Raw genomic sequence first — 22,038 nt, 5'->3', positions numbered from 1 at the left:
AAGTTCTCCCCAAAAAGTTTTGAATTATAAAAAACCTGGAAAAGACATATAGTGTAACTTTAAACAAAAATATTTTGACAGGAACTGATAAAAAAAAAAAAAAATTAAGTCCTAAGATCAACCATCTCTGGTTGGTATCAGAATTTGGCATCAAGTTGAACATGATCAATTCCTTTCACATAATGGTCAATCTTTTCTGCATCCTGAGCTGGACTTGAATTAGTCATGGAAATAGGTGGAACCAATCAGAAAGCCTGATGAGGAATCAAGACCATCAAGATAGGTGATTAAAGGGTCAAACAGATAAATACTCACGAGGTTCCTGTTCATTCAGCTCCTTGTTGCGACACTTTTCACAAAGTTCATTCCACAAAGTTATTTTTCCACAAAATGTTTCTTTTATCATCATCTTTGTTCTTCTTGGGAGCTGTTCTCAGTTCTTGCACATAGCTCTGTATGAAGTTTTTTACAGAGATTCCATCTGCATCTCTCTTGGTTCTTTACAAATGAGCCGAGGTCATCTATATTGTTCACTGTCCATCTGGAACTTTTCTCCTTTGAGTTGAACACCATCATTCCTGAATCATCTCCACTGCCAACACACTATACAATATGACTTAATTCTCAACATCATTCTTCTTAAATATTGCTCTGGGGCTGTAAGATAATGAGGAATATACGTCTACAGTGATATTTCAGCAGGAGCTTTGACTATGGGACTTAGTTAGCTAAAAAGGATTGAAGTTTTGAACTAATATTTTAAACGGTGAATACCTCAAAAAAGAATTTTTTATGCCTCCGATTTCTCTCCTTAATAAACAGGTTGGTTGGTGCCTCCAAGGTTGAACTGTCTTGGTGTCAAAAAGCATCCAAATGAGGCAAATTTTCTATCTCTCATCATTCTGACTTGTCAATTCTGTTTTCCATCGAGATTTACTCAATCTTGTGTTGATATTAGGATGCAACAACAGTCATATAAGATCTCACACTATAAACAGTGAACACACATTCTGATGAAATGGTTACAATCCTTATTTTGTTTTCGTTGGACCACTTTATTGGTTGACATAGTCTTATAAAAATGGAGGAAAGTATTCTTCAAAAAAAATCACAAAACAACTCTAGCCCATTTGTAAGCAGGTTTCAAGAATTGGTGAACATTGCTTTGAAGAAGTTTGAAGTTTTCTGTTAAGCTATTGGCTTTTGCCATAGAACCAGTACTAAACAAAATAAGGTTTGGAAAAGTGCTTTCATGATTTTTGAGAAAGCCACTGATTGTAAATACCCCCTTCTTTTTTAAGGTGGATTAAATAATTGCTATTTTAAACCCTAATTATAATTTCAATAATAACTGAATCATTTGTAAAAGACTTTTTATTTTTATTTATTGTTTAACAAATTTTGACAATTTTCAATAGAAATTTATTTGAAGAGAATAATCTGTTTGTTTATTATTTATATTCACAGAGGAAGATGGTTACTTAAAGAATATTTACTCATTGTTGTTGAATTGTCTCGTTTAGTCTGACAGAAATTATCTCTATAAAGTAAAAGAATTAATTAATTAATTAATTAATTAAAAGAAATAATATTAGAGCTATTCTGAATAGTTATAATCATAACTTTTTAAAGTTTAATTTGATTATAATTAAAGAATTATCATGTATTTTAATACTGATCTTGTATATTATTTCCTGTTATAAATATAAAAAGTATAGAATTAAAGTTTTTAAGTATAAATAGTTGTTGTGTAACAATTAATTAAGCTGCCTATTCAATTCATCTAAAACAATAAATTAAGTCATTACTTAGGTGGAAAAGTCTGGGTACAGTTGTCGCGGCAAAAATAACTTTGTTCACTCTGTGTAGAATGGGTCTGCTTTTTCTGCAGATTTGCCTGAAAAACATTTACTTTTATTAAATAAAAATTAATAATAATAATAAAACATTGACATGTCATAAAATAATACAAGTTGTAAAGCTTCTCTTCTGAAATCCCATTCATTCCACTTATATTTTGGAGATTTAACTTTTCTGATTAAACTACTTTCAGTTTGAGTTTCACATTCTGAAGTAAATACTGGTTTTTCTTTTTCAATTGACTCANATTATTTTCTATACGTTATATGATAAATTGACGGATTATACGATATATTTTATATATTTATAGACAAAAATATTAATTTTTCTGAATATTTTATTAATAATTAGTTTCTTTAATAGATGGTGACATATATTACATTAGTGATAATTTTTAAAATAAACAAACAAATATTATTGATTAATTTGAATATTAATTTCCATGCAATAATTATATTTAGACCTAAATAAATAAATATCTTAAACACGTTAACATATATAAATAGGTACTGTACTTTACTTTTAATTAAAGATAACATTAGGCTGCATTGGAAACTTAATTTCTTACATTTTCGATTAATTGTTATTAGTTTCAATTATTCTTTAAGTAGTTTGCGACTGTGTTAAACCGAACTCACTTTCTAATTATATTTTGTAAATGTACTTGATGTTAAACGGTTGCTTATATTATGTATGTGTGTATGTGCAATTTTTTCTTTTCTTTTTTTAATTCATTAACAAAAACCGAATAATGAATTCCGCAGTTGTCTTTCCTTCAGATTTGTTATAAAAGTCAGGCAACTTAAAGCGTAGTTTTCGAGTGATTAACCTTTCACTGAATGTTTTCTAATTTTACTAATTAGCATAATTAACTTTAGTATAAGTTAGTTTCTTGACAGATAAGTGTAATTAGTATGCACTGTTTGAATACCTTTCTAATTTTTTTTTTTTAAATCTTTTCTTAAACAGTTCTCTTCTTAATTATTAATATATATATATTATAAAATTCTAGTTTCTAAACAATATAATGGTTTAAAATAAAAGAAAAGATGAGTTAAATTTGATGACATTTACTCTAAAGTAAGAAATATTTGTTAGTATCATACATTTTATTGACTTTTTCTTTGTAAATAAAACTTTTTCTCACGCCCCATATTTGAATAGAGAAAAAATTATTTAGCATTTATTTTAACAGCATTATTAAAATATATAATTGCCTGTTTTATTTTTATTGTTTATTCATATTCATTAAATATATAGACATTAAATATAATATATATATTTGTGTATGTCTCTATTTTTATTATATTTTTAATTTAAAAGTTATTCTTAATTTACACAAATTAAACATGAGAAAAAGTCATTAGAATATTTTTAAATGTGAAATAAAACATTATAAAGATATGCTACAACAGCAAAGTTGTATATTTTACTCCTATCCTCTTGAAAAAAAAATTTTCTGCTTATAAATATTATCATAGATTAAAGTATATTCTATTATTATCTTTTTTTTTAATTTAAGAATATTATCCGCAACAGTGTCTTATTCTTAACTTGTAATTTTAGAATTTTCAGAAAATTTTTCAAAAATTAATTGAATAATGTAAGATGATTTTTTGATAATAAAATTTTAATTTTAACAAAAAAAAAATTGTAAGTAAGAAATTTGAAACAAAATTACTAAAAAAATTCAATTACATAAAGGAAATATAAAAATTTTTAAAAGATAATAGCTTTCTTTAATTAATCTTGATTTTTTCCTGTATAAGATAGTTATATAATGTCTACCTTTAATGTCATAAACTCTGTTTACAAAAACGATGTTTATTTTTAAATTTATATATATATAGCCTACATATTTTAAATTTATTTAGAGCAAGGAAGCTACTAACATAGTTTATATAACAATTTACACGTGTAAGAATTGCGGATATAGAAAACAATTCACTAACTTAGAGATTTTCGTCTTAGAAAAATAATTAAAAAATAATAATAATCACGTAAATAAATTAAATAAAATTTTGATTTTATTTTTATAAATTCTAAAATATTCAAAATTATATTTTTACTGTTATTTAATTAATCTAACTTTTAATTACTTTTATACAAATATTTTCTTATNTTATATATATATATATATATTTTATTTTTAACAAATATTTTACATTTTATTTGTAAAGAAAGAATTATTTTAAAAAAAAAAGAAAGAAGAATTAGAATTTCTAATTTTTATTTGAAACCTTAATATATGGGTATTGATTAATAAAGTTATTAAAATATTAGTGATGAATAAAATGTGATATAAATAAAAAGGAAAGTATTGTTATGCAGTAAATGTTCCTTTTATTCAACAGCGTATCAGCAATACACGTCGGAAGCCATCTGTTACTTCTATCGCCATATGGTGGTCCGCACTGGAAAAAATTCTTATACAAGTTGTTCAACATTACTAACATTAATGAAACTACATTTGATAAATGATAATAAACCTGCTTTATCCGGTATAATAACTCTTACAGCTGTACACTTTACCAATACAGCAGAAGTACTGGACTATCATTTAACAGTTAATTAGTCTGCTATCTGTATATTATTTTCACTTTGATGACAAACAATATAATAATAATAAAACATTGACATGTCATAAAATAATACAAGTTGTAAAGCTTCTCTTCTGAAATCCCATTCATTCCACTTATATTTTGGAGATTTAACTTTTCTGATTAAACTACTTTCAGTTTGAGTTTCACATTCTGAAGTAAATACTGGTTTTTCTTTTTCAATTGACTCATGATTCTGAAATATGTTGTATGTAATAAATTCCTACTATTTCAAGTTAAAAATATTTAAATAAAAATGAATATTTACTAAAAATGGAAGAATAAATCGACTGTTTAAATGTAAAAACAATATCAAAGATGGATGTTTTTTGGCTACCATTACAACACCTGCTATCATTGAATCAGGATTATGCAAAAACTCGTTACGTCCTTCTCTATTGCAGAATCCATAATATTCATTTTTGAACATAATGACTCCTAACTCTCTATTTGCTGGTAACAAAGCTCCATCTCTGTAACAAATTGCCCACGGACAATAGCCCTGTAATCAATTCATAAAAATTAGAAACAGCTAGAAATAAGCTTGAAGCTGGTTCATACAAATTAGTTTTAATTTCTCTTGCAAGTATACTATTAAATGAGTTATGAAATGCATAAAATTGCATTTTAAATATTCAATTAACTTATAAAAACTGTGAATGAAATATTTCTACAATTCAGTTTTTCGAAAATTATATTAATTTAAAAACTAGTAATGTCTTAGTGATTAATTTCATGATAAACACAATTTACGAAATTATTTAGGATGAACTATAAAAATCGTTTATTGAAGAATAATTATTAGAGATAAAATTATAAAGATGAACCAGTTATTATAGTTACTCAGCTGAAATAATCAATGCACCTTTAACAGTGGGTAAAGTTTAAAGAACAAAATGTTATGTATATGCTTATATTTTATAATAAATGTTATAAAGCTTTTTATTTTTAGTGAAACAAACAGTAAAATGGCAAAGCCATTTTTGGGACGAGACTATGTTTGGGAGAGCGTGAGCAACTCATGCAAATCTCTCACTTGCGTCTGTTTGTAGAAACAGTCTCAGCATTTCGTATTTTCTTTTGACCCAGTTCTCGGTCCTGACGACCTACAAGTCTGGTTTATTTTGTGTGTGCATGATTTGGGCACCACATACTCTGTGCCAAATTGCAACTCCTGACATGCATGTACTCCTTCATACCTCTAAGGTGTGCAGCTGTTGACAGCAGTGTGATTTTAGAGACGAGAGAGACAGTCTTGTCAATAAAACAATCTGCTTTTTTTTTTTTCTTATTATAAAACAATTTCTGATTTGTCCTTCAATTTCTCCAAAAAAATATGGAATGCCACTAATGAAAGTGAAAAGCTACTGGCATTTCACTTTCATTAGCCACCAAAAATATTAGCATTCTCTAAACTTCATCCACTGTTAAAGATGCATTAATTAATGTATTGCTGAAGACTATTGTTGCTAGTCATTCATTGAATTTTCAATTAAAAATTTCCAAATTAAAACTGAAATTTAACCTGTCTAGTTTTAGATTTAAATTTTTATTGTAACTAATTGGCCAAGAGTTATATAAGAGATAATTACAATATCTATAATATGTAATCAACATGTACAGGGCCAGTTTTAGTAGGTGTGCAGGGCAGTCAACCATGAAAGTAGCCAAATTCCTAGGGTGGCTGATAGTGCATTTTAAATAATAAAATTCAAGTATAATTTAATGTTATTTTAATATAGTGGTCATTGAAGAAATAGACTGATGTTTGCATGACAACTGATGATATAAATATAAATATGGATTATGGATATAAATATTAACAAAGCTTGCATCTTACGTGTTTTTCATCAGAAAACTTAAAAGTGAAAGCAACAGGTGATGGGGATTTGTTCTTTGAACCAGAGAAAAATTCATCAATAGGAATTCCATAACCACTATAATTGTTTCTTACTTTAAATTTACATATATAGCATAAAAACTTGGAGTTTATAAACTTTTAAAGTTTGCAAACTCCAAGATATTTATTTATGTTAATATATAATATTTTTATATAATAATAATAATAATATAATAATTTTATATTAACATAAAAAATATTATTATTTATGCTAATATCTTATGATTAAGTTTAAGGTTACACTTACATAAGTGATTGTGAATGGTTGCATTAAATAACATTGGTACAAAGTTTGATGTGTATGTTTACTTTTCATGCAAATGGGTCTTTATTCCCATACCATTAATCTTATAGAAATACGTACAGCATTGTTTTAATTGTTAACAGAACCTAAAGGAAATTTAAATAAAGAAGGAGATATGCACAAACATTTAATTTATATTTAAATTAATTTTTATATACACATATGTATATATTGTATTTATATAGTAAATAAGAAAAATTTCTTTAAATTAATTTCATTTTAATTTGCAAACTCTATTTTATGACAGTACTAAAATATAACTTTGAACAAAGGCACCTGTTTTCTACAGGGTGGTTTGATTTGAATAAAATTAAAATAAGTACAGTATATATCAAATATTTTTGTGGACTTTACTTTTGTGAACTCTATCAACTATATAAAACTATCCTAAAACATACCAGTAGGCTCTGAATGGTTGGGTTAGGTTATGTTATGAATTTACTTGCAATGAGACTTGATAGGTGCAGCCAAACATATGTAGCATGCAGATGGCTAACAGACCAAAACCAGCCCTGAATATGTATAGTGTACTAATTGCATGTTATATTACACACATACACTGATATATATAATTTACTACAAACTAAAACTTTTCCTGGTGATAGGTAATGAAAGAAGCATAGAAATCACTATATATAATAATTAATTCTTATAACAATAAAGAAACAAGACATCCAATAAAAAGAAAATAGTAATTTTCATACTTTTTCTTCCACTATTATACATAGGGATTGTCCATAAATTACATAATGCTATTTTTATACTTTTCAACTACCATCCCACCCCCTATAAAGCTCCATAATGCCATCAGACATACCCAACCATCTAAATTATATGATGCATATCCTTGATTGATCCCTTTGTGATAAGGAATAAAAATGGCACAAGGTACCAAATGTTACATCATTTTATTAATTAATGTAATATACTTTGTTTAAACAATGCATAAACAATACAGTTTACTATACAATACTTCAAAAATGAAGATGAATCATTGTTACTTGCTGATTGAGACCTTTCCATTACATAATGTTTTTGTAAACACTCTAACCTCCTTATAACACATTGTGACAATTACCTGCATACTCACCTACCCATATCTGAGTTATATAATTCATGGACACTCCATATAGTATAAAGCAAAATTGTATAAATTATCAAATTCAAATAAAAATAATCAAATTTTTTGCAATTTTGTATATTAATTTAAGTTTAGAAATAAACTGAATAAGAAATTTTAAGTGTAATTTTTAAAGAAAAGATATTTTAATTCTTTATTAATTATTACTTATTCATATTTAAAATGCCAATGCCAACACCAATATCAATTTTACTTACACCAAACTGTAACTGCATTTTTGAAAAGTTGCTAATAGATACAGGAAAATAAATGACAGTATTTTTAGATGCAGAAATTGAATCAGATATATCTTCAGTTTGTGGAAATGTTTTTACTTCGTGCACTTTTTCAAAATTTTCAATTAGATATTCTAATTTTTCATCATTCACTAATTTGTGAGAATTCTAAAAATTAAAAGTTTATGTGAATTTATATAAAAGTTAGAAATATTTAAGAATAAAATATGATTTGAATTTTCACAAACCTCTACACATCTGAATATATTATTTGCAAGTGTGGATAATATATTTAAATATGTTATTTCATCTTGCATATTTAACCAAATCTTATATAAAAGAATAAATGATGGCTGAAAATAAATATTATTAATAAATCAAATCTGATAATTACTTACTACCAATAAATGAGCTAAGAGATACCAAACATTGTTGAATAGGCTCAGCAGTTGCAGTTATGATCTGATGAAGATGAAACATGGTATTTTCCAACTCTTCAGAAAATTCTTGAGTTTTTTTATTACTTATATCAGTTTCTTTCTATGTGCAAAAGATTATATTTACATAAATATTTTTTAAAAAAATTAAATTTTCATATTAGATGCTACATTAAATAATATGAAGCTATTCAAAAATTTTTATTGTAAATGTTATTTATAAAAATCAAATTTAAATACAGCAATAAAATAAATTAAGTTTAAAAAAATTATCTATCTGGTGTTATTAATGTGTAAATTTTCAACATATGTAAAAGTTATTTCATTGCCTACAATATATAGATTTAATTTTTATATTTATTAATAAATTCTCATGTATTTAATTATATCTTTGCTTTTTACATCACATGAATAGTTATCTAATATATTAATTCTGGAAAAAATATAAAAATATATATAAATATAGTAATCATGAAGAACAGTAATCAATCAGTCCCTATAATTGTATAATTACACTCAAGTCCATAAAGTAAACAATCATCCAAAACATAGATAACAGTCCAGGTATAAACTATAGCAAGGGTGGGCAACCTTTTTTATAACATGGGCCAGAATAAATTTTATGTTTTTTCCGCAGGCCATAGTAGTTAATTGACACCTTGTGACCTGTAAATTTTTAGTCTGCAAATATGAAATAAATAAATAAATAAATAAAAAGAAATTAATTACTACAGTCGATCCCACTATAACACTGTTGATTATTCCGTTTTATATGAATTCCATGTTGTATGAGTCACTTAGATTTTACAAATGCGTGTGCGGGCTGTGAACGGCTCACCTATTTGTAAAATCTAAGTGACTTTAAACACAATAAAAACAGCACTATGTAGTTGGATACGACAGACATTACATTTTCTAATTGCATAGCTTTTGCACGTAGATTTTCTTGATGGATGATGCGATGAGATATAAATAATTTAGAAACATTCTGTTCTCCCATTTTTTGTTTGAATAAGGAAATAACTCCCTTATTTTTTCCTGTCATTGCTGCCGCAACACTTCAGAAAATAATATTCAATTTAAACTAGAAGAATTACATCGAAAAATATTTATTTATAATTTCTTCTAAACATCTCGCGGGCCGGATAGAAACTCTTCGCGGGCCGTAGCTGGCCCGCGGGCCGGGGGTTGCCCACCGTTGAACTATAGAATGATTATTGTCAGATTAGAATCTGGAGAGAATAGAGAATAAAGTCTCATGAACATCATAGAGAGAGACCAGTTTGCAGATGGTGGTATCATGGTCTGGGATGGCATTAAGATAAAGTTTGTTTTTTAACTGTTTTGTTGCATAAAAAATACAATGTTCTGCTTCTATGTTAAGATTTTTGCTAATCTGGAGTAGCTGTTCCTAGGATAGAGGCCAAATTAATAGTTATGCTTATTTTTTGAATATAGTTTAATTAATAGATATTTTAATTGAATAAAACCTTAACAGATTGAAATCTATTAGGCATGTATTTAATCAAATAAATTTTTTTTCTAATCCAGAAATCCTCTAATGATATTTACTACTGACGATCATAATTGAAAGTTAAATTTCATTATAAATTATTTAAGTCATTTCAACTTTTGTAGATTTCACTATTGATATAATTAAGTTTAGTGGTGCAATATTATGCAGCATGAAAATTATGATAATAATTCTATGAAATTATTAAACAATTACCAAGAATGTAGTTAGATATACTTCATATTGATGGATATTAATCAACACTTCAATCAGCAAATCTAAAATTTCAATCATTTTTGTTGACCATTTTTCCTTATTTGATTTCAGAGTATAGTCTTCCAGTATAGCTAAATTTAACATTAAGTTATTTTATATAATAGATATTATATCTATATCTATTATAAAATAAAGCATTAAAATATTTTAAGTATTAAAATAAAACATAAAAAAATTATTTAAAATAACATACATGTTAACTTTTCAGAAAATTTTTTACTTTTTTGAAGTTCTGATGTTAATTTGTTTGAAAACACAGGTATTGTTTCTTTTAAGTTATTGATAACTAAAAACAAATTTAAAATTATAACTTTTATACTAAAAAATTCAGTTATTAATTAATATACGATTATTGCACTGAATTAATTAATGCATCTTTAACAGTGAGTGAAGTTTAAAAAATGCCTTGATTAATGGGCCACTTACAACTGTCCACTGTTAAAAATGAATTGATTAATTCAGTTTTAACAGTGGCTGGTTTATCCTTATACCATTATCAATTTTAAGAATGCTATTTTTGTATCTTCCATTATATATTCCAATTCCTACTGTAACCTGTGATAAGAGATCTAATTGTTCTTTTTTCATTTCTTCTTCCATTGAGATAAATATTCTTAATTCTGTTGGTGGTAAAATCCCCTTTAAGATTTCTAATAATTTTAAAATAAATGTAAAAATATTATAATTAAATATTCAAGTTGTAATTTAGACAATAAAAGTAAATTGTGAATAATTTTTTTACCAATTAATTCTTGCTTTAATTTTCTATCACAATGTAATCCAATACCACTTTTTACAAGAAAATATGATACTATTGCATATTCTAATTCACGAAAGTCAACTGCAGTATATAAAGCAACCTTTAAAACATCCGAAAAGAATGATTTAGATTTCTTTTTGATTCCTTTTGATTGAGATGTTAAAAATTCATCTAAATTAAAAAATACATTAATTACCCAATTCAAAATTAATATACAAATTATGTATTTATATAACATACCTCTATTTTTATACATAATTTTATAATGTACTTGCATCTTCATCGTATCAATACTTGGATTTTTCTTAGATAACAGCAAATCACAGCAATGCTACAATATTGAAAATTAATAGTTAACATTAAAATTTTCCATGACAAATTTTATCATCAATACATTTATGGAATTTGCTTAATTTCTTCACATGAAAATAAATTTTATCTATTATATCGCTGCTTAAAAAGTATAAGAAAAAAAAATAAATTTTATTAGAATTCTAATGTTTCTATACTATAATAAAGGCAGTTTTGCTAATTTTTTAAATATTTTTATTATTTTATTTTTTATTTATTTATTTGTTATTGATACAAGAGCTTCCATACAAAGGGGAAAATAAAACAAAATGAATAAATAAGCAGCCACACAATGGTTGCTTAATTGTGCTTAAACAATACATATAACACAAATAGTACAAAGAATTAATGAAAAAATTATGCAATTTATACAACATTATTAATAAAAATTTTATCAGTTTTGTGAAATCTTCCTCCATTACAAAATACAATCCATTTGTTTTCTGAAAATTAATAGAAAGATCATTTTCCAATATCAGATAATAAAATCAGTTTCCTCTGTAAAGATGACTTTGAGTGTGCTAGTAATAATACATCATCTGCATATAGAAGACAATGCAACTCATCTGTGACATTTAGGTACAATAAAAACCCAAAAGATCAGAATGATGAATTCTCTCTGAAGATCATTTATAAACAGATTAAACAACAAAGGGCTTAGTGGTTCTAGTAGATATTATGCAAGTAGAATTAACAGTATCTCCTTTTATTTGATAACTAGTAGTAGAAAACAAATTCCTAAACAAAATAATGCAGGATCCGGAGAGTCCCACAATATCTAATTTCCTCCACAATAAATTAAGGTTAACTTTATCAAATGCCTTTTTTAATTAAGTCAATAAGCTAATTATAACTTAATCACCAATGTAAAAACATTGCAATTAATAACATGTTTCTTAGTCTATGAATCAACTTCCTAAGCTATGCATTATGCATGATACTAATAGCTACCATGTATTTGTATGAAGCAAGAGCAGCTGCAGTTTAAATGTTGGAGACCCTTATAACTACAGCTAAATATTTTATAACTAAAATATCTTTTAAGAAACAACAGTAGACAATCTAAAGCCATAAATTTTTCCTAAAAAATTTTAAGCAAATGAAAACAAAATTGATTTTTTTTTCACTAAAACATCATCTTGGTATAGATTAAAATAAAATATTACTAGTAGTAAATGAGCCTTATTTAAGTTTTTTTTTTTAATTTGTTAAATCACAAAAATTTTTTTCTTAAAGTTATATAAAGAAAATTTTGTTGTTTTGGAATCCTTGTAGTTGTCACACTTTTCTCATATATGAAGAAGAAGAAGAAGAAAAAAATTTAAATCTGTCTCCACACAGAAGCAATAGATTTTTTGATCTGTAATTCTGAAGTTTTTTTTGTGATCATTATTGTTAGTAGCAAAAGAGAGAAGGGACATTGGCATAAGGTGAAGAAACATTCATACACTACTACTTAGAAAGATTTTATTTTAAATTTTGTAAAAATGTTACCAATAAATTATATATTTTAATTTCTTCTAATAATTATTCAATAAAATATCTAAATTTTTTTGATGTATTGTAGTGTGAATACAGTGGAATACAATATATATATGTTTTATTTTACCTAACATTTTTAAATACTCTTGCATCTCTCATCTAAGTATACTATTTAGACTTAAAATTTTACCAACTTATCTCAATAATTGTCAAAAACATTCTTGCTTAATCCAAAGGCTCTTAAAGTATGCAGTAGTGTTACTAGAACTGATATTAGGAGGTCCAAATTAGAATGTTCAAATTCACATTCACCCTTGTATCACTGTGGATATAACCACTAGTGCTGTGGACGAGGAATAAACTGTTAGATATTGTATACATGGTGGAATCCAGTTATTGTAAATCAGTGGTTCCCAATTAGTTTTTCCTGCATACTACTTCAAGAAAAAGCTCAAACTTGCGTACCCCTTATAGCAGAAATTCATATTAATCCATACTAATATTATAAATTCGAAGGTAATTCTGTCAGTCTGTTACCTTTTCACGTCTAAACTGCTGAACAGGTTTTAATAAAATTTGGCACAGAGATAGCTTACATGTTGGAGATGGACATATTTTCTCGCAGTAAACTGTAGCCTATCTTACTCCCATGAGAATATTCGATATAATGCAAGCGAAGCGTGGGTAGACAGCTATTGATAAATAGAATAACTTTTTTTACATTTAACATTTATTACTTTTAAAATACAATTCTAATAATAATGAAAATAACATAAGGTTATTTAATTTTAATGTGACAAATGTACACGATTTTCTTTGCATAACTTTGTAAAATCTGGTTGCTTTTTGGTCAGCTTCAGTCTCGAGTCATCTTCGAGTTGAAGTCAGTGACAATGTATAGTTTTCATGTTTGTCATGCCAAAAATCTGCTCTCGCAGAGGTGTGTTGTGCAAAATGGTAGTAAATATTTTATTGCCACTTCGCTGATATGATGATAGTGTTAATTGTACAATTTTTGTTTCTTGTGTAAGAATTTCATTTAGGTATTGTCACAAATGCATTTTTTTAAATGAAATTTCGAGAATATTTTTAGTTATAAATAAACGAATTTGTTCATTCGACATCATGTTGTAAATTGCTGAATTTTTGATGGTCTACCCATTATTTTTTTGATTACTTCATCTCATGCATTTAAATTTTGAATCAACCGATTTTAGATTGCTGCACGTACCTATTCATGCAATTTCGCGTACCACTAATTGGGAACTATTGTTGTAAATCATAGATAATGTTATCAATTGGATATTGTTATCGTAATCAGTCAACTTCAAAACACTCTGTGTAAAATTAGTTAAAAACAATCTGCCTGTTATAATCAAACTTTGCTTATTGTTATCAATTGTGAAAATTACACCTGGGAACAAATGAAGAATTCTTAAAAAATTCATAATAAATGAACATTTTCTTTGAAACTTACTTTTAAGCATACCTTTTATCTTTTAAATACTGTGAGTGCATGACAAAGAGTTCTTAGAAAATACATATACTGTAGACCTTCACTCGACATGTACCTTTGCAGATAAACATTACTGTTATGATTTCTCTAGTATAATTTTGCAGTCTGTTGAGTTAAACAGTTTATAAGAAATGTACCATATATAAATGTGTAATGTTATAGTAAGTGTACAGTTTTTGATAAATATAAATTGTATACACTCATACTGTAATTGTTTGTAATAAATCAAGTTAAATAATAATAACTTTTTATTCTCTGTTTAATGCTATCGACTGGTTATTGTTGCAAATTGCAAGTTCCAAAGTGGTCATAATAAGTTGATTCCACTATATTTGTGTATAATTGTGTTTATCACTTTCAAATTTTTTTCTTTGAATATCTGTTATTTTAGTGTTTCTATCTTTAGAAAAACATCAAAATGATAGACATTTGTATGGAAAGTTATGCTGTTGAGAAATAAATGATAACTAAGTATGTCTTTGTATACTGAAAAGGGGCAAGGACTGAATAAAAACCTTACTTGAAATGCATTTGTATTTTAAATAAAATCTCCAGAAAGAAAGTTGACCTATGTGTAGTTGAATAAAGAAGAATTATGTCTTTACATAAAATTCAAAGAAGTTATTAGCTCAAAGTATGATAAGCTCTTAAATTTATTATATTTTGTATATTTTAAAATATGTTTAAACTCACTTTAATTAAATTTTCTTCTTCTTCTGGTAACATATCATTTCTTATGCAATTGGTGTAATCTGGATCAGTTGAAACAATTCGAATCTACAAAATTTTCAATACAATAAATTAATAATCTGGAAAAAAGAATATATAACTTCCATATTAATAAGGATGAACTAGCAACAGTATTTATTCTGGTGAATTAATCAATGTACTGTACTTTTAACAGTGGATGAAGTTTAATTAAAGAATGCTATATCATTCTATCTTCTCTTCTTATTGACACTGGCATATCACTTTTAACTGTTCATGCCCAGGGTTATTGAGAGCTTGTAGAGAGTCCAGGGTTAGGGACTTCTTTTGCTCTTAATAAGTCCTTTTTTTGCAAATTTTTAACAAATAAAATATGTAGAATGTTTTTATAAATAAAAAAGCAGTCTTATAGATTTATTTTCCGTAGTAACATTAACATTAATTTATAGGGAGATGAACCATTACAAACCCCTAAGTTTTCTCCAGGCATGGGAAAAAATCTCCAGTTTCCACTCTTAACAGCTCTGTTCATGCCCAAAGATGGCCTAAAAACCAGATTAAAAACATTAGTTCCTTAAACAGTCAAAAACAGTGAATTTCCTTAAACTTCACTATTAAAGATGCATTGATTAATTTAGCAGAGTAATGACAGAATGCTAGTTAATCCTTTCTTAAGTTACAGATTTCTGAAACAAATCTGAACATATCTATTGTTTCATCTTTTGTTAAGAAATTTAATTACAATAGTTTTATATTATCTTTAACAATCAAAATCTTAAAATTTTAAATTCATACAGGGTTAAAACAAAAAATTCATACTTGAATTTTTGTTTTAACCCTGTATGAACATTTAAGGCCCAGGGAATTTAAAACAAAAATTCATAATTGAATTTTTGTTTTAAATTCCCTGACCAACTTTGTATAAATTCTGACCCTCACGTCCTTACAGTATAGCACATTAACAAAATAAAACATTACTCAACTTACTATGCACATATGTTAGTGCTTCTACAACGTTTTAACTGGTTATTTTTTCTAATTAACAGTTATATATTTTTTATGATTGATGAATTAGTAAAATCAAAAATAAAATAAGAAAGACAGAATTATGGCATGTCTTCTCTACAAAAAACTAAAATGTTTTATTAAATAATAATTTATCCTGTTATTAACTCATAACTATAAAACTTCATAGCTTTGAAAAAAAGAAAAAAGCTGTTAATTATTATTAAAAGAATTCAGTATAATCCATGTAGAAAAGTATAAATTTATTAAATTTGTTCTTTAATAAATTTTCCAAACTTTATAAAATATTAATAAACTGGGAAAAAGTTTCAGAAATCAGAAATTGTTTTGTTATGTGATCAATATTATTAAAATGAAAAATGATAAATAATACCATTTAAATTAATATTAAGTTATCATTTTTGGTTTGTTGTTATTTTTTTTCATCAGTTCATTAACATCTTCCCTCAAATTGAAAGTGTAAATTGCAAGAGATAGAAAGTTAAAATATTTCAAAAATTTTTTATCAACATTAGATTATTAAGAGTATTAGATTTTTCTCTCAAACTTATAATACTGCATAATTAATACAGCAGTTTTAAAATCTAAAAGTATTTTAAATTTGAAAAATAACAATTGATATTCTTGTATGCTTGTATATTTTGTGTGCTATAATTTTAGGAAAAATTTTGGGATCCTGAAAATATTCTGCACTCCCTTTTCATAGTTGCATTGTACCACAATACTTCTGGCTGCCTGCAGACAGTTACACTTGGTCAGTCATGCTGTCAGCAAACAAAAACAACAAGGCAACCAAGGAAAGAATTTGTTTCCTTGGTTGCCTTGTTGTTTTTGTTTTCCCTGACTTTCCATGACTTTTTCGGAACACTAATGTAAATCCCTGACTTTCCCTGATTTTTCCTGACTTTCCCTGATTTTTCCTGACTTTCCAAGTGCGTAGGTTCCAAGTTCCATAATTACCAAGTTCCATAATAACCAAGTTCATATAATTACAAATGTTTTATTAAATTATCAAATGCACATATAAATAATTTATAAACTAAAATCCAATAAGTAAAGAATTATTGTTATTTATATTAAACTGAAATAAAGTCGATTTTAACAGTTGATATGTTTTATTTTTAAAATTAGAATTCAAATGAATCATGTAAAGACAGTGGTTTACAATAATAATAATAATAAAGAGTTTATGTAATCAATTAAATTATATATTATTTTCTGTTTTATACATTTTTATATCAAAAAGAAACTGTTTGCATCAATGAAAAATTTTATAAAGCTACAGACCAATCAATGCCAAATATCATCAGGCTAGAAACGGTTATAATATTAATAATTTATAAGACAACATTCAATAAGACAAATTTATACTGGAAGAGGAGGTCGGACCAGAGGTCCTGGTAGCGTAATTGGCAACTTTAAACTTTTAAATTTTAAACTTGTAATTGGCAATTTTAAACTTTTAACTAATATCTTATAAATTACTATAAAAAATGCTAGTTCTTCAGTGACATCTTCATTATGTTGTTTACATCGTTCAATTATCTCTGCTACAATTCTGCGACCCAGCTGCCTGCTCATAATTTCAACACTTTCATAATCCATAGCTCTAAAAAAATTCAATTATTAATAAGTATCATGAAATTCTTAAAATAATAAGAGTAATTTTAACATAAAAACAATTAGAGCTTTGCATGTGTATAAAAATAATAACATAATACATAAAAATATGTTTCCTTTATTTATATTTATATTTTTTATGCATATAGATATACATATACATATATATATATATTAGGGTATCCCATAAGTCGAATCACAGGAGTTATGTTGATTTTTATTCTTTTACAGGTAAAGCACAGTACCAAATATGGAGAAATAAATTCAAGTTGTTTTGGTAGTGGAACTTACAGTTGACATAAAGTTGTTAAAAAGTTTAATAGGCTGTATTCATACCTTGTGTGATTGGTGGGAAGTATAAATACCTGTTAAACTCTTTGGCAACTTCAGGCTGATAATCAAAAATAACTTGAGCATGTTCCTCCTTATTCAGTGCTTTGCAAAAGAATAAACAAAGATCAACATAGCTGTTATGATTCCAGACTTATGAACATCTTGTATAATTGTTTTTATTATATATTAATAGTTATGACTATATTTATATTTATATATATATATGTATATATGTATATATATATATATATGTATATATGTATATTTCTGTTAGATTTTGTTGTAATAGATTTATAATTGATTCAGCAGAGATCTAATACTATAAATATAGATAAAATATAATCTGTTAATAATATAATTTTCGAATATACCTTCAAAAAACTTTGTTCTTACAGAAAATAGAATCGCTCCAGCACATTAAAATCGTATTAAAATACAAATCCATTCGAAGCTATAGAAATTTTACGTCAGAATTCAAAAGAAAGTTTCTATTTTTATAGAAATAATACCGAAAGAAAATTTTCTAGTAATATTTTCCCTCTAATATAGAAAACGTTTATAGTAAATAAATAATATAGAACGCATTTAGATGGCAAACAGCTGAATAAGCAAGCCAATGACAGAGCTGGTTTCATATGAAACGAAATCTGTCATTGGCTTACAGACGCGTTCTAAAGCAGACGATTTAGGATGGAGTATGGTACACCTAGTACCACACATTGGGAAGAAAGCATAAAGATTTTTATTTAAAAAAAATAAATTTTTTTTAACGTTTTTGGAATTTATGTAAATGAATTTTATAAAAATAAAATTTTTCATTTACAGTTTATTTCGACCAATGGCGATAGTGAAATCTAAGTTTATTTCCCCAAAAATGATTTTAGATATTTTAAAATGGTATACTACTTTATTAATAGATAAAAGAAATTCTAATATTGAAGAATGAATTAATATTATATTTAATTCTTCAGATTCATTATATTAAAATTTTAAAAAAAGTTAGTTAAAAAATTATTTAAAAGAGGAGCTTTATCACATTATCATTATTTCAAAAGTATATATTATAGTATATAAATATTTGTAATCCTCGAAGCAAAGTAAATCAAGAAAAACTAACAATTTATTTTAAAAAATAAAAGTATTCTAAATAATTAAATATTAAAAAATTAAATAATGAATTCATCGCATCTTGCTACCATATTAAATTTGGCGCGTTACCTGGTAAAGCGGCTTTAATACATCCGAATAAGCAACCAATAACATGCCAATGTTATAGTCCGTTTAATTAAATGGCTTATTTATCCAGATATATTAAATCCGCTTTACAAGCGTTGATAATATATAATGTATAATAAATCGTATAATTTTATTCTTTTTATTTTAAAATTTAATTAAAAGATTTAACATACAACTGATGTCACGTAATGTCCTTATATCGAAATACGTAAAAAAAAAGATGTGCAACACTGTTTTTATCAAAAAGAAACTTTATAAATTTCTCATTTATTACGGTATATTTTTATTTCTTGGGCAATTTCTTAACTTGATTTAATAAACTTTGAAGACTTTGCGTATTAAATTTTTTGGTGTCTGAAATGGCACTAAACTTTAATTAGTAAATGATTAATTTATAGACTTTTTTAAAAATAAATTCTAACAAAGTTTTTATATTATATATCACAGGAGTAATTTGTGACCACAGTCGCCACCTGCTCTCTTTAAAACGAAAAAGTATTGTGCATGTGCTGCATATGAGTGTAGCCTATTTAAGATTATTTAACCGCATATTCCATTTATTGGCTTCGAAAATGTTTTTACGAAGATTTATTGGTATCACTGATTCTCAATTTCTTTCACTTCTAGCTTAGGAAGTTGATTGGGCTACAATATTTCAGAATTGCAGACCTATAAATTTCCACTGGCGTCCATCAGACTGTCGAGTAGACGATAAAGGCACAGTTATGGAATATACAAGAAATTCACAGCAGAAACAACCGACCTAACAAGGCGTGTGGATAAAATTCCTAAGTTGAAGCAAACGACGCGTACACATTTCCACTGGCACTATACACTGAATGATCACAACATTAGAAACACCTGCCTAATTACAGGCTGGCCACCTTTCTGAGCGATCACGGCTTGCAAATGCCGAGGCATAGACTTTATCAAATAACGAACATCTATTCTTAACTGCATTTATCAGTTGTTGTACATTTCGCGAAGGATTAGGTGACAACTTCACCACACATCCAGCATGATCAGTAGGGTTGCAGTCTGGTGACTTTGGGAGCGAAGGCAGTTTGTGGAATTCATTATCTTGTTCTGCTAACCATTCCCGAGTGGGCCTCATGGTGACAGAATGCATTTTCATGTTGAAACATGATAATACACCCTGTCACCGCGAGGCTCACTCACTATCATTCTCAGAAAACTTAGCCTAGGCACGTGTGTGCAGATGATCACCTAACAGGTTCCTGTATCATTCACCATTCGAGGATCGTGGGATGACAACCAATGGCCTCGCCAAGAGAACGCTCCCAGACCATGATACCGCACCACCAGCTTGTGAAACCCCCCAACTATGCAACCAGGGAATATGAGTTTAGCCTTCACGCTGTTTACGCCAAATTTGGACCAGACCATCAGTGAGGTTCAGAATGAAACGGGATTGATCAAAATTTGGAAGTGATCTTTCTCCCAAACGACCTCTAACACATTCTATGGTCCAATGTGCCTTTCCCTCGCCATGCGAGGCATTGTTTACGCTGACTCTGGTCAACAGAGGCAATCGTGGAGGTCGATGGCTATTGAATTCCAGTCGACGCAAGGTCCGCCGCGTAGTCATTGTTTTTTTAAAACTCTTTCCGCCCTGTGGGCACTAAGAGGGGTTTTTTTTAGCGAAACCATTATGGGTTCTGCCCTAACTAACGTCAATTTTTTTTCACACCAAAATAGAAGCCAGTTTACCATAGAAAGTCCTTCCAGGAGGCATTCCCTTTGGCAGATTGCTCGCGTGTCGCATTGCTGCAAACCATAAAACCAAATCAAATCCACCATAGTTTTCTGATGACTTCTTTACAATAATTTGGCGATGTAAATGATCAAAACAATAGCGACCAAGAAAATGCTGGTTCTAGCAAGTGAATGAACATTTGAAGGAGGAAAAGATTTGTGACAGACAAGAGAGATGTGACAAAGTATCAGGAAAGAGATGAAAGTGGCAGGAGTGAAAGAGATAAGAAGTGATGTAGTGTTTGGAAGAATCTGTTAAATGGATGAATGAATATGAATAATTACTTTTGCCTGCTGTTTCTGCTATATATGTATATAATCTGTGCATATATAGCAGAAATATAACTATATCACAGAGAATACATACTGTACTTTATACCTATATAGGGGACATTTCTTTATATAGGCTACTATAAAGAAATGTAACTATACAAGAGAGGATTGATGGTAAGTAATCATCTGCTATAACTTCAACATCTTTGCTTATTCTTTAATAATGAGTTATGTAATGAAAATTTTACTGTATTGTAAATCAGTTATTGATATGCCCTCCAGTGGTCGAATGAATAAAACCACTGAACACTGACAGTCGGTTGCGGATTCATACCGCAACAACGGGCCGACTGCATGGAGTTTTCCAGTTTGTTTTCCTCGCGCGTTTAACATTTAAATAGGGGTCAGTTTCCCATAGAAAGTCCTTCCGGATACACTCCCTTATGCAGATCGCGTTCATGAAGAGGTACAACAACAACAGTCAGGTTATTATTCCATTTAAAGTTAATTTTCTCCCGTGTCGTCGTTAGAAAACGTATTAATACAATCCCAATACATTGCTTTCGACGTTTGGCGACTAAAGGCCGCTTGGCTGAATTTTCCAATCTCTTCCGATCTTTTATTTTTTTTAAAATAAACTGACCTTTATCGTTTGAATTTTGTAACGATAGATAATGATTGGTTGGTTTTAGATTAGATCGAGCACTGCGT

The 22,038-nt window shown here is 27.4% G+C and overlaps 1 protein-coding gene across 2 annotated transcripts; it reads right to left on the bottom strand.

The window, feature by feature from the left end:
- Positions 1-1,356: 1,356 nt before the first annotated feature.
- LOC111626767 (cilia- and flagella-associated protein 206-like) lies at positions 1,357-18,737 on the bottom strand. Of its 2 annotated transcripts, XM_023370257.1 has the most exons (15): positions 18,414-18,737; positions 17,575-17,698; positions 15,049-15,132; positions 11,247-11,337; positions 10,989-11,177; positions 10,738-10,896; positions 10,440-10,532; positions 10,187-10,317; positions 8,444-8,560; positions 8,269-8,373; positions 8,003-8,188; positions 4,729-4,962; positions 4,516-4,656; positions 1,809-1,897; positions 1,357-1,540 (listed from the first exon to the last, which is right to left on the bottom strand). In XM_023370257.1, exons 2-15 carry the CDS (start codon positions 17,692-17,694, stop codon positions 1,462-1,464), a joined length of 1,818 nt encoding a protein of 605 aa, XP_023226025.1. In that variant the 5' UTR covers positions 17,695-17,698; positions 18,414-18,737; the 3' UTR covers positions 1,357-1,461. The 2 variants fall into 2 exon arrangements, with proteins under 2 accessions (XP_023226025.1, XP_023226026.1); XM_023370258.1 differs by lacking the exon at positions 17,575-17,698.
- Positions 18,738-22,038: the final 3,301 nt, after the last annotated feature.

The sequence above is a fragment of the Centruroides sculpturatus genome, unplaced genomic scaffold (assembly GCF_000671375.1).
Source record: "Centruroides sculpturatus isolate CEXI.00-Female unplaced genomic scaffold, Cexi_2.0 scaffold542, whole genome shotgun sequence".
Lineage (NCBI taxonomy): Eukaryota > Metazoa > Arthropoda > Arachnida > Scorpiones > Buthidae > Centruroides > Centruroides sculpturatus.
The sequence above is the reverse complement of the archived record's forward strand: the minus strand, read 5'-3'. Positions and strand labels throughout refer to the sequence as shown.